The 16,742-nt window shown below is 36.6% G+C and overlaps 1 protein-coding gene across 1 annotated transcript; it reads right to left on the minus strand.

Annotated features, from left to right (window-relative positions):
* Positions 1-9,871: 9,871 nt before the first annotated feature.
* LOC149204020 (protein NUCLEAR FUSION DEFECTIVE 4-like) lies at positions 9,872-11,470 on the minus strand. Its single transcript, XM_089397009.1, has 2 exons — positions 9,975-11,470; positions 9,872-9,920 (listed from the first exon to the last, which is right to left on the minus strand). The coding sequence occupies exons 1-2, from the start codon at positions 11,468-11,470 to the stop codon at positions 9,872-9,874; spliced, it is 1,545 nt and encodes a 514-aa protein (XP_089253135.1).
* Positions 11,471-16,742: the final 5,272 nt, after the last annotated feature.

Consider the following 16,742-nt stretch of genomic DNA (forward strand, 5'->3'; position numbering starts at 1 on the left):
AAAAGCTCTGGTGAGACATCAGGTAATGCTTTGAGTGCAGAGTTTAGGGGAAGAAAAATGGAAAGAGGAAAGAGTTTAGGATATTGCAATAAATCAATGAAAGGCAAATCCAAGTCCAGATCGGGGATAGTGTGCTAGAAATGCAGAAAGAAAGGACACCTAAAGAAATATTGTAGATCTCGGAAGGGAAAAGAAGGAGATCCACAACATGAAAACAATCATGAAGCAAATGTGACAGGTGAGGTGTTACAAGATGCTTTGATTCTTTCTTTCAAAAATATTACTGATTCCTGCATGGTAGATTTAGGGGCCTCATTCTATGCCACACCTGATAAGAAATATTTTCATGACTATGTTCAAGGAGATTTTGGACAAGTCCATTTGGGTGATGATAAACCCTGTAAAATTGTTGGAATGGGTAAGGTTCTTTTAAAACAACAGAATGGAAACCAATGGCTACTAAAGGAGGTAAGGCATGTTCCATATCTGAAGAAAAATTTGATTTCAATAGTGTAGTTAGGTAGTGGAGGTTGTGTGACAACTTTCACAGATAAAGCTTGGAAGGTCACCAAAGGATCCCTGGTAATAGCGAAAGGAGAAAAGGTTGGTAATAGTCAGATTCCTTAGAGTTGGGAAAGAAAAGAAGAGTGAAAAATTAGATCTTGTGCATACAGATGTATGGGGACCTGCTTAGGTATCATCTTTAGTGACTCTCTTTATTGTGTTACTTTTATTGATGATGCAACAAGAAAAACTTGGATTTATTGTATTCGAAATAAATCTGATGTATTTGATACTTTGAAGAAATGGAAAGCTTTGGTTGAAAATGAGACAGGGAAAAGGTTGAAGTGTCTCAGATCAGATAATGGAGGTGAATATTGCAGCAAAGAGTTTGATAGGCACTGTTTAGAGAATGGAATTTGTAGAGAGAAGACAGTTCCAGGAACACCACAAGAAAATGGTGAGTTAGAAAGGATGAACAGGACAATCATGGAGAGTGCAAGATGCATGAGATTGCATGCAGGATTGCCATTACAATTTTGGGTAGATGCTATAGATATTGTTGTTTATCTAATAAATAGAGGGCCTTCGAGTTCCTTGGATGGTGGTATTCCAGAGGAGGCATGGATAGGTAAAAAGGTAAACTACTCATTTTTAAAAAAAATTGGTTGTGAAGCCTTTGTCCACATTAATAAAGAAAATAGAACAAAGCTTGAGGCAAAATCAAAGAAATGTACCTTTATTGGATATGGTGTTAATGATTTTGGTTATCGCTTATATGATTATGAAAATCACAAAATCATTAGGAGTAGAGGTGTAATATTCAATGAAAATGTATCGTATAAGAATCAGTTGCAGGAAAAGAAACAGAAAAAAGAAAACATAGAATACACAGTGCTTGACATTATCACAGGAAAGGTGATGGTGTCTGAAAATCATAATGATCAACAGCTAGAACAAAAACCACAATAGCAGCAAGCACATCAAACACCTGAAAGTGATGTTAGAAGATCTACCAAGATAAGTAGACCCCCTGAACGATACTCTCCTTCATTATATTATGTATTGTTGACTGATTCTGGTGAACCAAAATGTTATGAAGAAGCAGTGCAGGTAGAAACCAGGAAGAAGTGGGACAAAACCATGAAAGAAGAGATGGACTCCTTAGCACATAACCAAACATGGGACTTAGTCAGGTTACCTGCAGGTAAAACAACGTTGCAGAATAAATGGGTTTACAGGCTGAAGGAAGAAGATGGAGGAAAACACAGTTACAAAGCTAGACTTGTGGTGAAAGGGTTTCCACAGAAAAAGGGTATAGAATTTGATGAGATATTTTCTCATGTTGTGAAAATGACTTCAATCAGAACTATTTTAAGTCTAGTAGTAGTTAAAGATTTGCATCTTGAGAACTTAGATGTAAAGACAACTTTTCTCCATGGGGATTTGAAGGAAGAGATATATATGTTGCAGCCACAAGGATATGAGGTAAAAGGGCAGGAGAAACTAGTGTGCAGGTTGAAGAAGAGCTTGTATGGCTTAAAACAGGCTCCAAGGCAGTGGTATCTAAAATTTGACAGGTTTATGTCTAAACAAGGTTATACTAGATGTCACTCTAACCATTGTGTTTATCTCAAAAGGCAAAATGATGGAAGATATATTATATTGTTATTGTATGTAGATGACATGGTTGTTGTAGGTTCTAACATGCAGGAAATATATGTTCTCAAAAGGAAATTGGCAAACTCATTTGCAATGAAGGATTTGGGTGTTGCAAAACAAATCCTTGGTATGAGAATAACTAGAGACTAGAAGAATTGCAAATTAACATTGTCTCAAAGTAAGTACATAGAAAAGGTGTTGAAAAGGTTTAATATGAAAAATGCAAAACTAATTAGTATACCTTTGGCTAGCCATTTCAAATTAAGTAAGGATGCGTGACCCAAGGCTCAGGAAGAAATGGCTCATATGTCTAAATTTCCATATCCATCAGCAGTTGGAAGTTTAATGTATGCAATGATCTGCATAAGGCCTGATATTGCACATGTAGTGGGAGTTGTAAGAAGGTACATGAACAATCCAGGAAAAGAACATTGGATGGTGATAAAGTGGATTCTGAGGTATTTGAGAGGTACCACAAATCAAGCATTATGCTTTGGTGGTTCAAACATTGCTCTACAGGGATATTTTGATGCAGATATGGCGGGTGATAGATATAACAGGAGGAGCACAACAAGGTCTATGTTTACTGTAGGTGGAACAGCTGCCATTTGGGTCTCAAAACTACAAAGTGTTGTTGCACTCTCAACAACAAAAGCATAGTATGTTGCTGTTACAGAGGCTAGTAAAGAAATGATTTGGTTAAAAAGGTTTCTGGATGAATTTGGTAAGAAGCAAGAGTTGGGCAGGTTATACAGTGATAGCCATAGTGCCATACATCTTGCAAAGAACTCTGCATTTCATTCCAAGACCAAGCATATACAGCTCAAGTATCATTTCATACGGTTAGCATTGGAAGATGGACAGTTGAAGCTGGAAAAGATACACACTAGCCAGAATCCTGTAGATATGTTAACAAAAGTTGTAACTAGGGAGAAACTAAGAATCTGCTAAGTTTCAATTGGTCTTCAAGTATGATGAATAAAATGAGAAACAACAAGGTCCAAAGTGGAGTCATTGTCTAGTAAATGAAGCAGTGGTGGAGTTGCTATAAATGGTCTCCAAGTGGGAGATTGTTGGGTGTGGAGCCTAATTCTCTTCTGTACTCAAAGGTTTTAGCTGGATGTAAACCCCAGGAAGACTTTATATCCCTCCATGTGAGGGGTGTCCCCCTAGCGGGGGTCTGGGGACTAGTGGTCCCCCGGTGGGGGTTTGGGGGCAACGCCCCCGAAGCTAAAAATAGATGTAAAATTGCCTTCTAAAATTCTAGTAATTTCTAGTCAATCTCGGTCGTTCATTAGGCGGATGATCTGACAGCAGAAGTTATGTTTAATTTAGGGTTTTTTTCCTTAGAAGGAAACCCCTCACTATATATGAGGGAATTGTATTGGGTCTATGTAGATTTGTATTCTGATTGAGGAAGAGATAGGAGATTGAGAGAGAAGAGGGAGTTACAGTGGATCTGTTGTAGGTTGTATCTCCTCAGTTTGCTGGATAATATGATAAAAGGAGGAGTAGCTATTTCTCCGTGGACATAGCCCAAATTGGGTGAATCATGTATATCTATGTCTCTCTTGTTTTATGCATTTTCTGTGTTTATATTTCTGCAATATTTTATGTGTTCCATTGCTCCGTAATATATAATTTCCTAACAATATGATACCTAACATTAGTTGTGACCATCACTAATAGATTTTGTAAGAGTTTGTATGGTTCTCATTATTATTTTTTATCGTCTATTCATAAATAGTTAGAAAGTATAGTGGTCATTGTTTCTCTACTTGTTCTAAGGTATAATTACTACATAGCATTTCCTTCTAACAAATATTTAATGATAAAAATTGGATAAGCAAAGATTTGGTCATTCATAATAGAATATAGAGAAGTCATATGCTTTTAGAACTCTTGGTATTGGTTGAAGAAATACGACATAGGTTTAAATAGAATTAGTACAAGCATTGGTTGAGAAATAACACAACTAGATTAAAATATAGAAAGAATTGAATGGCGGACAAGGAACTTGAGACACATTAAAATAAAAATAAATGTTTTTTTTTTCTCGTTAAAACTGAGCTAATTATATTACAAAAAAGTCAAAATTACAACAAAAATTACATCTGGGCCGAAGCCCTGTTTCTTCAAAGAAGATATCGGTCATTGCTAACCTTGCAAAGAGATTCGACACGGTGAATACAGTAATCGACACGATGGATTCATGACTTGACACGGTGAATACAGAAATCGACACGATGGATGCATTACTTGACACGGTGAACATAATTCGACACGATGTATATAGAAAACGACACGGTGAACATGTAGACTGACGCGTGGACTGAGACTATGGTGATTTGGACCGACACTGCGAGCATAAACCCCATGACAAATATACAAAAACAGCAAAATGAGATGGTCAGAGAAATTCATTCCTTGCTGCCCAGACTTGGCGTCTTCTGAGTTAATCTTCATCCGTGGTGTGAGGCTCATCTTTTGCAGGGCCCTTGAGCTTTTCCGAATCTTCCTTATCCTGGCACGAGCTCCTCTGAACAGGTTCACTGGGGCATCCTTCTGAACTGGACGCCTGAAGTCGACAGTGGGAGTCTCCATATCAACCCTCGGAACATTCACAGTTTCCAAGCGCCCCCGAATACTGCTGCAATGCTCCACGGTGACCGAAACTATCAGAGTGTTGTTTGCAAATGCACAGGGAATTCTGTAACGAATGGCCGGGTGTTCCGTGTGACCACACTCCGGAATGCCCCAGCTTCCTCTAACATTGCTGTCCGGAGGCCTGTTTTGCTCAGAGGTAATCTCTACTGAAGAGGATGGTGAGATCTCAGGCCTCTGAGAGGCAGAACGACCCCGTGACCCTCCTCTGCGACTGCTCATCCTGAGCCTCTCCCTTGACATTTGACAATGGCTTCCCACACCAGCAATTCCTTGAGAAACCTTACACCAAGCGATCACCCACTCAAACGGCTTGAGATGCGGCAGAGTGGTTTGGGTAGCAACCTTAATAGCTCCCATACTCCTCGGATGTTGCAGCGCATTGAATGGCGCCTGCAAACGACTGTACATTCCACAGCATTCCTTGCAAGCGACTAGACAGACTAACGACATTCCCCTCCGCATAAACCATTGCAGACTCGCTCATTGCTTCGCCTTGAATTTAAGGAGCCTTCGTCATGGAGTGGCGTGGCTTGACAGAGGCCCATGTGACAAGCCACATGCCTCTTAACTCCATTAACACGCGGCATTAAAACTATTAGCACCCGCATCCGGGAAAAATAAAAATAAATGTTATATGGAAATGGTTTTGTTAATTAATTTTATTAATCCTTTCTATATTAAAAATAGATGAATTGTGAAAATAATTTAATTGAAGCTAGCTACAAACATGTCTCACCTTAGTGAATAGGGAAATAACAATTGAACTAAACTTTATTGATTAATAAACATTGTACTTTTTAGAATATAATATGATGTTCCTCATTTGTATTAGAATTTAGAAAATTAATAAACCTACATAGATAATTACAAAATTTTGGAATATGTAATATTCTAAAGAAATAATTACAAATATTTACAAATTATAATATTTGAAAGATATTTCAATTTCCAATATACTTATCTTACCTATATTTTATAACACATTTTTAATATATTACTATATTAGTTTTATTATTGGACTCAATAAATTATTTAATATACATGAATTTTAGTTAATAATAAAATATCCGACTTATTAAATTTTTTATACATTTCTTATATATACATCAAATAATAATTATTATTATATAGTTAATTTAATTCAAATCTAAATTCTTGACACTATTAACTGTAACGTACCCCGGTAACCTCGCATATAAAAGCAGGGAGTTAGAATTTTTTTATACAAATTACCCACAAGTAATTATCCAATTCACAACTCCTCAATTCCTCATTAACCATTAGATATAATTTTCATTAATACGTCAAGTAAATTTCAGTAAAAGACAGTAAGTTTCATAACCATTTGCATAACGAGTAACCACCATTGTGGTAGTGTAACAACATAAACTGTCTCATGAACCTTGTGTCCATTTCATGATTTTCCTTAACCATATTAATTAATCATGTACTTTGGACATTATGATTATCACATCAAATAAAGAAGCATCAACAACAAGGATTCATAGTCATCAAACTGACACAAAAGGAAATCACACCACTGAACACCAATATACCTTGGAAACCATGTAGGGTGAAAACTTGCAAACGTTTAATCTTATTACTAAACGCTCGTGAGGGTTTTCACCCCTAACTCAATGACTTATAAGGGATTCCATCCCTTAACCATTGTTATAAAATTATTACAATGAATTACCATTAACATGTCACATAACTAGCTAAAAGCTAATATAGTTTCCATGAAACCCTTTACTTACATACTGCCACATGCAACATTCCTTGTGGCATGATTGTTCTAGCAATGTATGATCCCGCAACTCGTACTCATCTGCGTGGACCATTAATCCTTTTTCTGCCACAATGTTAAACATCACTTTTCTTTGGAACCAACTGCCATCGTTTCCTGTTAATGTAGTTGTCAACAAGATTAGATACAATATTAATCAATCAATAAGCAACTTCTAAAAGTGGTCTTTTAACATCTACTCATGTGCATGAGCAAGCATAACATACTAATTAATTAGTACATATGTTCAAGTAAATACTTGTTTTACTTCCACAATGTTTATTCACACTAATGCATAATTCTCTTTAAGATATCTAACCCATTAGTTCCACTAAAATGTATAACACAATCGTGATATCTTCATACATGTAATATACTGTTGTTACTATGCTTATGCACATGTGTTCTTTTCACATAGTTATTTTTCGAGAACTCAACATAGTTTCTCTATCATACAAAGAACTTATCTCTATATCACAACGACTATTCTTTGTGCATACAATAGCTTATCATAATATCCCTTCTTAAATTTCTGCAACTCATATTCTCTTGTCTAGAATACTACCATCATTTCATGTAACAAATTACTTACTTCTTTCTTAAAGGAAGTCATTATACCCTCAATTCTCTATCATCCCATAGGTAGGTTCGTCATTGCTTCCCTTTTAAGAAAATATTATAGATTCCATCTTTATGCATAAAAATTCAGTAAACAATAGCATGGTTAACTTAACCTTTTATGCACTAAAATCAAGAAACCGACACAAATCATCTAACAAGACAATCTTTTCAAGAGATTATTATTTCCAAGAAAGTTAACATAATCACTTTTACTATGTACACACAAAATCATATTTCCAAAGTCACAATAGCTACCCTTATGTGTAAGCAACATGTGTTTTTTCTAACACAATTACTTTTACTTCAATGCACATAATCTTTTCATGAAATAAGTATGGATTCTTGATATGATATGAACACTATTCATATGTCTTTTAAGAATAGGAAACTCTATTTTTGTTTCAATAGACCTCTCATAAAAGCCATCATTTTCATACATGAAGTATGCACACTTTTCTAAAATGAAACTATATTTATGTGTATATAAAACATACTCTTTCTTCAAGAAAGTTAGAAATGAATATCTATGTGCCTAGAAGCACATCATTAGCTATTTCTATCATGCATGTAATGCATAATTATTTCACTAGAAACTTAGAAACTAGCTAGAATCATAATGCAATTAGCATATATCCCTTTTTAAGAAACTTTTATTAAATAAAAATACATAATCTTTAACTGCATGCATTGACATATTTTCTTTGCCAAGAAAACCTATAAGAAATTCAATCTTTAACTTCATGCATTAACATACTTTCTTTACCAAGAAAACGTATAAAATAATCTTTCTTTTACTGCATGCATTAAAATTCTTCTTTACCAAGAAAACACATAAAATATTCAATCTTTAACTGCATGCATTAACATATTTTCTTTACCAAGAAAACATATAAATGTTCAATCTTTTACTGCATGCATGCAGATATTTTCTCTACTAAGAAAACATATAAAATATTCAATCTTTTACTGCATGCACCAACATATTCCTTCAAGAAAGTGAGCAAGTTATTTATCTTTTCCCAGCTGTACCACCACAAGCTGTCCAAAATAAAATTGTGTACAACAGGTTCTCCATTCTTCTTTTATTAAATGTCAAGATGTGATTCGATTTCTTTCCCATAATCGTGATACAGATGCAGTCGTGGCCTTCTAAGATTTTTCTTTTTTCTACGAGCCTACACCTTCGGAGGGTGGGAAAATAGCCATAGCTCTTAGCCACAGCGTTAAGTGGCACCTTCCCACACTACGAGTTCATGTACATTCACTCCAACCAACAAACTATCATTTTATTCAAGTTCTGGTAACAAACAAAGTCAACATATCATGTAACCCATGCATGATATCCTAATACTAGCTCCTTCACTCCTCTATTGTTTGCCTCATTAAGGCTTTGTTGAAAAACAGTAAAACAATGCCTATTGAACTGATCACCAACACTCTCTCTTTCATTGGACTCCAAGAGAATGTTCCATCGTGTAGGCAATTTGGTTCTCTCGGCTTCTTCTTATTCTTCTCTTTCAAATGTACTTTAAACTCAAGCGCTACTACTTGCACAGCCTCGTCGGAGTTTCAAAAACTCCTTGACCATCGAGTTGTGTTCCAGCAATCCCAATGGATTCTCGATGAATACCTTTTTACCAAGATTTCCCTTTTTGATTTCCCCTCATTCAGTTTTCACAAATAGCAAGAATCAGTTTTATAACTAATTCGTAACTTTTGATTTTACCTTGAGTTATTTACGATAGGCATATGACATTAACAAATATTTCTTAATTAATTATAATCAAAAGTGATTTTGTATGTGGTTATAACTAACCTCAATAATATAGAGTTATCACATAAAAAAATACTAAAAAAATTAATAGATTAATGTACTATCTATTATAGAAAGAATAATGACAATTAAAAATGTCTATAATGACAATTAAAAATCACAATAGCATATATAATATAAAGTAGTAGAAAATAAAAAGTTATTCATAAAAAGTGAAATATTGAAATATTAATATACAATTTATATTAATGAATAATTGGTTATAGAATAAATAAATAAACAAAGCATATCACATAATATCATAAAATGAATTATATTTCTTATCCGAAAGAGAATAATGTCATATATCATCTAGGTTGTAAAATGCAAAACCAAATCGCACCCATAAAGATCAATAAATATTTTTTAAATAATTATTATATTAGTGATTATGCTGAAGAATACGGAGTGTATGAGTACAGAAAGCTAACGATGAAAATGGAGTATAGAAACATTAATTTTCACTATGTGAATAAGAAGAACAATGAGAATAAAATATTGTGCTGGTAATTCATTGATTCCAACATCCTGATTTGTTTGTGTTAATGTTTGCAACAAGGCTGTCGTGCCAACAATTCTAGACGATGAAAAAATAAACACTCTAAAACCTACTATGACCCATGACCTACTGCCTTTACCTTGAATAAAAATCTACTAATATTGTGCTGGTAATTCATTCCAACATCCTGATTTGTTTGTGTTAATGTTTGCAACAAGGCTGTCGTGCCAACAATTCCAAACGATGAACAAATAAACACTCTAAAACCTACTATGACCCATGACGATGAACAAATAAACACTCTAAAACCCCCTAACTAGCTTTATTGCTTCCCTGCTGTCTGAATTTCAACCTCGGCAGCCAGCACATTCCTTTGATTATCATGTTCCGCTTTCTTTATAACATGGGATGCTGTGTTGGCTGGCTCTTTAAACTTGGCATATATATCACCTTTGTAGAATTGCCTCGTTCTGAGGACAAGAATAAAAGAAATCATGGCTCCAAAAAGGGTCACGGTTGTCATAATGATAAACGAAAGCTGAAAACATTTATGCCCAGTGCAAGTAAGCTCGCTCTGAGACGAACAAGTCCCAAGAGCAGTACACTGCTTTGTTGCCTCTTGGTCATACATGTGCCCCACACCTTTGACAGACAGAAGATAAACTCCCAAGGGGCTCGCAACCGCTCCAAAATTATAAAGAGTGGCATAATACTTGAGACCAAATATCTCTGAGATGACTGCATTATTTAGAGGCCATTGAGCTCCCAAACACAGTCCATTTATAATGGACGCTATGTACAGTGAACCCGGAAGTGCGAAAGCTATGAAAATATGTCCAATGCAAGCAATAAGCAAAATTATCGTCAACATCAGCGGCCTGGGAAATTTATACTTCTGGAGAAGAATTTCCGATACAAAACCAGCAAGAACGCGGCCTAGAAAATTCCATATGCTAATAAGAGCAACAAAGGTGGTTATAGTCTGGTGGGTGTAACCAAGAGAGTTTCCAATCTGTCCCATATTATCAATGGCGGTCACAGTTGATCCAATCCCACAAACACTGGCTAAAAACAGAATGAGCATATCGAGACTTACTAAAGCTTGAGGAATTGTGAAGTCGTCTCCTCTTTTGGGGCTTTTCAAGAATTTCACTATACGGGATACAATAGAAGCTCTCGCTCTCATTTCATCGCTACTATTAGCAATATACTCTCTGCCGGTTATCGATTCTCCTTCCTTGATCTCTGAGCAATGTTGAGGATCATTCATCTCTTTATTTTCTATTGTAAGAAAACTGATTTCGGCATGATCTACTATGGTTGAGACGGAGGTCTCGGTGGAAATCTGTTGCTGCTTCCTTTTGCCAAGAAGAAGAATCAGACCAGCGGATCCACTGGCACTATTCCCATAAATTGCATAGTAAATCTGAGTGAAAATTGCTCCACTCAAACCCACAAATCCTTTCAGAAGCCCCAGCACAACTCCTCGGCTCCGAGGGAAATTCTTGACACACGTAACCAGAGGTCCCGTGTTGGTAAATGTCTGAGAATTAGCTCCAATGACTATATACAAATACATCTGCCATAACTTGGGCTTGGCAATTCGTCGGGTGACAGATAACCATAACAATGAATATCCAACGATATTCATGATGGCTCCAACGCCCAGAACAACCCATGGAGGGCTGACTTCATTGATGAGTCCTGCAACAATCCCAACATTAGCTCCCAGATCCTTGAAAAATGCCAAGGTATTCAATGTGCTCTGATCATAGCCCAGGGAAGTTTTTATTGCTTCTGAGTAATCCCCAAACATATAAGTGCCAGCAGAAAATGTCATAATAAGGAACGACACAAATACTACAAACCATCTTCCCATGACCACTCTTTTGGCCAAATCAAACACCTCACTCCCCTCCATCATATTCACCAGAACAACACAGATAAACAACCGCAATTTCGTTTTGTTCGAATATCTTACAGGGATTTTCGATCCCAAGCCAAAATGCGTTGGGAGTCTAATGTTTACTACTAGACAACTAAACCCAATGACGGGAATAATTGGTTCCGCACTTGCTTAAATAATAAATTGAGCATTTGAATTCGTATAACGCGAGGCACGTCGGAAGAGTTGCTTGTGGTAATGTGAAAACAAACTTTATGGAAAATCGAAGTGTGGATTTTCGGCGCAAAGAGCGTCGCGTCGCGTTGCCTTTTTTAAGAATAGGACGGTGTCGAATTAAATAATCCTTCCTCATAAACAGACAAAAATGTTCCAAATATGTGTAATGGATATCAAATCAGTTGAAAGGACTTATGCTTGGGCTATTTTAGGACTTATGCTTTCTTGGACTGGTTTCCCCTCATTGGGGGCAGTCAAAGCTAGACAATCTTACAGGGAGGTGAATGATCCTCAGAACTTCTAAGGCCGGGCCTCACTGTAACTCCTTTTTCTGTATCATATTAATAAATTAAAATTACCTAGAAAAAAAAAATCTTGATATTTAAAAAAAATAACTCTATCTCATTTACTAGTAGTTGAGGATCTTCGTCATCATAATTATATGGCTTTCATTAGTTTCTTTCACATGTGTACAAATCCAAAATTATTAACTCCCAAAGGATAAAAACCTCTATAAAATCTTAAAAATATGGTTGTATACTAGGTGGAAACACATATGGTGAGAAGAAACAAGACACTCTCATAGGGAGATTAAAGGAAGTTGAGATGAACTAATAATTGTAAGAGAATTTCTATATAAGGGGAAGTCACACTCACAAATTTAAGTAGAATGTAAAATGAAAGGCATGAAAAATGCTAAAACGTCATCAAATTTTCATTTGACGGACAGAGGGGATTTGAAATTCTAAACCTGCTTATAAGTTAATACACAAATAAATATAAAAAAATTATTTACCTTTTAAATATAAATAGAATGTACTTGCTCCTAATATGTGATCATCGTACTTGTCAATCACATTACAACAATATGTTATATGATATGTGTATATATGTAATCAAAAGTGGAATACCTTACGGGTAGAATGTGATTTTAATGTGGCATCATTTGTTAACTTTATGTTTTAATTCAAGCTTTAGATTTAATGATGACGTATCGAGAAGGGTATATGGTTTATAGCTCTGTCTCACCATAACAGAGAGTTGGGCATCCAAGCGATCGTTGATTCCACAAGGGTTGATTCGAGTGCAGGAAATCACTTGAAAATAGTTAGGGTTCTTGTAAGAGGTACCGTTTGTTGAAAATGGCAACAAGAAATGCTAAAAATAGAAATTCTAAAAATAGCATTGTTATAAATAGCAGTTTGGGCACCAGTGTTGGACATAGCAACAAGGAATGAAAAATGGAAGTGCTATAAATAGAATTTTTAAAAATAGCATTTCAGAATAGATTCCAATTTTAGTTAGTCCCTCAACTAAAATTGTGAAGTAAAATTTGAATTTGATCTTAGTAGCTGTTTGTAAAATAATTAATTAATTCATCTCGAGTTAATTAGTTGAGGAAAAACAAACATGAAGTCTATGTGAGGACATGCAACAGTTATTCCTTTGATTAAGGAATTTATCCCTTAGTTAAAGAGATAAGAGTGAGTTGTAATTTTGTGTTGTAATTAGTTAGCTCAGTTAACTAAGTTAAGTCCAGTTAGATTAGTTCCAACAGTTGGAGGAACTGATTGTGAGTTCAGTTAGTTACTGCTTGCATGCATGTAACTACTACACTTTAGATAACTGAATATTCTCTCATAAATAACTCATGCATGTCAATTCTATCAGAGACCCAGTTGAGATCAGAGGAAGGGACAATGTACTACCAGTTGGAGGAATTTTTCTATAAAGGAAACTCATACATGCAGAAGGAATTAACTACTTCAGGACTGCGCAGTTATTTTAGAGGTTAGTGTTGTGTGTGAGAGGATTATTCACACATGTTGCAGCCAGAGCACCCAAGAGAAACTGCGCAAGGAAATAGGAGGCTTGGAGGACTGAAGGAAGACACAAGTGTTGTCTATTTTGTCTATTAGCGGTATTGAGGGATTTTACTGATAGTTGGATAGCTTCCGAGCTAAGGCTTTGTGTAATTCTGAGATAATTTCCCCTTGTATGATATTCTCAGTTATATTTGTTCTTGTTTGATATTGCTCATATCGATTAAGCTTCCACAAAGTTTATTCTAGAAGTAGATCTAGTATTATGATTTAGTACATTGCATTATTAGTTGATCTACAGGTGAAATTTCTACACCCTTGGCCGCAGTTTTTCATTTGTCTCTCATTCTCCTCCCAGATGATGCTCTGCAACTCGATGCTAATGCAATCTCTACTAAGGGTGAATCCACCAGGTTCGAGGTGATTCTTCCACCAAAATTGCACCGTTCATGGTACTGTTCTTTGTTCCCATAGTTCACTCTCCCGTCGCTTGAATCTGCAAAAGCTTTTGTCCCTGTGGTCTCCTCAAATTTGGGCAAAGTTCGGAATCCTCACCTCTACAAGTACATTAATTTAAAGTCATTTGTTCTTATTCACCACATATGACTTATATTTTGTGTCTAGTTTGCTCTTACTTGTTCTATTTTTACGTCCTATGTAAGTACCCTTCCTCCCACAAGATTCTCTGTTATCAGGAAACAACATCTCTGGAATGAACTCTTGAGGATGGAGTTTCAGGGAGGGAGTTCAAGACCAAATTGTCTCGAGCCTCCATGGGAAGAAGACACCATATTCAATGTGGAAAACATTGAAGGATCTATATCAAAACAACAACGATCAAAGGAAGTTGACGCTGAAAGGCAAGCTTCGTAAAATCAAGTGTGAAAAGGGGGACACGATATCAACATACCTGACCAAGCTCACCCCTTGCAGGGATGATCTTGGAAGTGTTGGGATCATGATAGCTGATGATGAAATGGTGAGTCTTTATTTCCTCAGTCTTCCTAAGAGCTGGCATAGTTACGAAGACTCTGTAAATGGAAGAGATAAACTACCAGATTGGGAATTACTTTGGTCCGATCTAATGTAGGAGGAGACAAGGAGAAGCACCAGAGATGGTTCTTCATCCAAGGAGGATGAAGAAAATTGTGCCTTAGGGAGTAAGGTAAAGAAAGGGAAGGAAAATAATTCTCATCCCAAATCGAGTTCTTCCCATGGTGGGAAGAAGTTTGAAAAATTTAAAGTGCGATGCTTTCATTATAACGAGGTGGGCCATTTTGCTACAAATTGTCCACTGAAGAAACCTAGGAAGGGATTCCTTGGAAGCATTAGAAGGTGAGGCACTAGCCTCAGAGTTCGAGTTGGATTTCACCCTCATCGCATGCATGTTTCATCCATGGTGGGATGTGGTTGGTTTCTTGATAGTGGAGCTTCATTCCACATGACCGACGATAAGAGTTTGTTCAGTACCTTGGAGGAGAAGGATCTCCAGATACTCATAAAGATGGGTAATGATAAAAAGTATAGTGTCTCAGGTGTAGGCACAGTTGTTTTTCAGAGTGAGCATGGAGCTCGCATTACCTTGACAAATATCCAGTATGTGCTAGGACTGAGGAAAAACTTGGTATCTATCGCAATGTTGGAAGACAAAGGCTATGATGTAGTCTTTAGTAAGGGAAAGGTTTTCCTTAGACACATCATCACAAGATAGGTAAAGCAGATCGATTCACGAGTCAAGAACTTGTATCCTTCTGAGGTTCTAGATGCATGCAAAGCCTTGAGGAGCATGGAAACTGTTGGAGACTTGGTGGTTGAGATGGAGCGTACACTACCTATCAACATATAGTGCCAAAAGAAGTCTCAGACAATCTTAGAGGAGCCACAATTGGTGAAGCAGCTTTAGGAGGTTGTGGAGCAGCCACAACTGGAGAAGTCGAGAGGAGATCAAGTGGAGGCATCCATTCATCCAGAGACCTCCAGTAGGGGGAAATTTCGAGCCAAGTGAGCAGAGGTATCACATGCAACCAGGTGGGAGGTGGGGCGATGTGGACTGATAGTCCCACGAAGGATGAAATAGGGGGCAGGATCCTTGAGGTACCCAACCTCTTAGATTCAATCTTGCTATGAGAGCCCCGACGAGGAGTAGCAAGACTAGCTGAGTGGGTAGAGATAGATATGGATGGAGCGGTAGAGAGAGCTACAATGCAGGAGTCCCAAGACTATGTAGAGCTAGCAAGATGCAGCAATGCGAGAGGCACAGGAGTGTTGCACTAGTGCAGGATGGCACAAAAATGTGTGCAATGGTTCGAGATACATGGAGGTTGCAGCAGCTCAGAGGTCAGCAAGGGATTACTTATCAGTGGCATATGGAGCTTCAACATCAGAGGGCATTTCTAGCCCAATGGGGAGGTCAGTTGGGAGTTATTTTTGTTTCTAGAGTTGTTGGAGAAACAACACTTGGGAGAAGTGTTGCATGCAGAACATTCTAAAGGTTTAGGATCAGGTTCAAGTTGAATGTCCTTATTGTTGAGAGGGAGTGTTGAAAATGGAAACAAGAAATGCTAAAAATAGAAATGATAAAAATAACATTGCTATAAATAGCAGCTTGGGCACCAGTGTTGGACATAACAACAATGAATGAAAAATGGAAGTGCTATGAATAACATTGCTAAAAATAGAATTTTGGGAGAGATTCCAATTTTAGTTAGTCCCTGAACTAAACTTGTGAAGTAAAATTCGAATTTGATCTTAGCAGTTGTTTGTAAAATAATTAATTAGTTCATCTTGAGTTAATTAGTTGAGGAAAAACAAACATGAAGTCTATGTGAGGACATGCAACAGTTATTCCTTTGATTAAGGAATTTATCCCTTAGTTAAAGAGATAAGAGTGAGTTGTAATTTTGTGTTGTAATTAGTTAGCTCAATTAACTTAGTTAAGTCTAGTTAGATTAGTTCCAATAGTTGGAGGCACTGATTGTGAGTTATTTAGTTAATGCTTGCATGCATGTAACTACTGCACTTTAGATAACTAAATATTCTCTCATAAATAACTCATGCATGTCAGTTCTGTCAGAGACCTAGTTGGGATCAGAGGAAGGGACAATGTACTATCAGTTGGAGGAATTTTCCTATAAAGGAAAGTCATCCATGCAGAAGGAATTATCTCCTTCAGGATTGCGCAGATATTTTAGAGGTCAGTGTTGTGTGTGAGAGGATTATTCACAAAGGTTGCAGCCAAAGGACCCAGG

Source organism: Pinus tabuliformis, chromosome 1_2 (assembly GCF_031772625.1).
Source record: "Pinus tabuliformis cultivar Carrire ecotype Pingquan chromosome 1_2, CPIR1, whole genome shotgun sequence".
NCBI classification, from domain to species: domain Eukaryota; kingdom Viridiplantae; phylum Streptophyta; class Pinopsida; order Pinales; family Pinaceae; genus Pinus; species Pinus tabuliformis.

Coding starts and splice junctions, on each gene's coding strand:
- LOC149204020 (XM_089397009.1), bottom strand. CDS start 11,470: ATGGAGGGGAGTGAGGTGTTTGATTTGGCCAAAAGAGTGGTCATGGGA. Junction 9,921..9,974: donor ATATATGCCAAGTTTAAAGA/GCCAGCCAACAC, acceptor TGATAATCAAAG/GAATGTGCTGGCTGCCGAGG.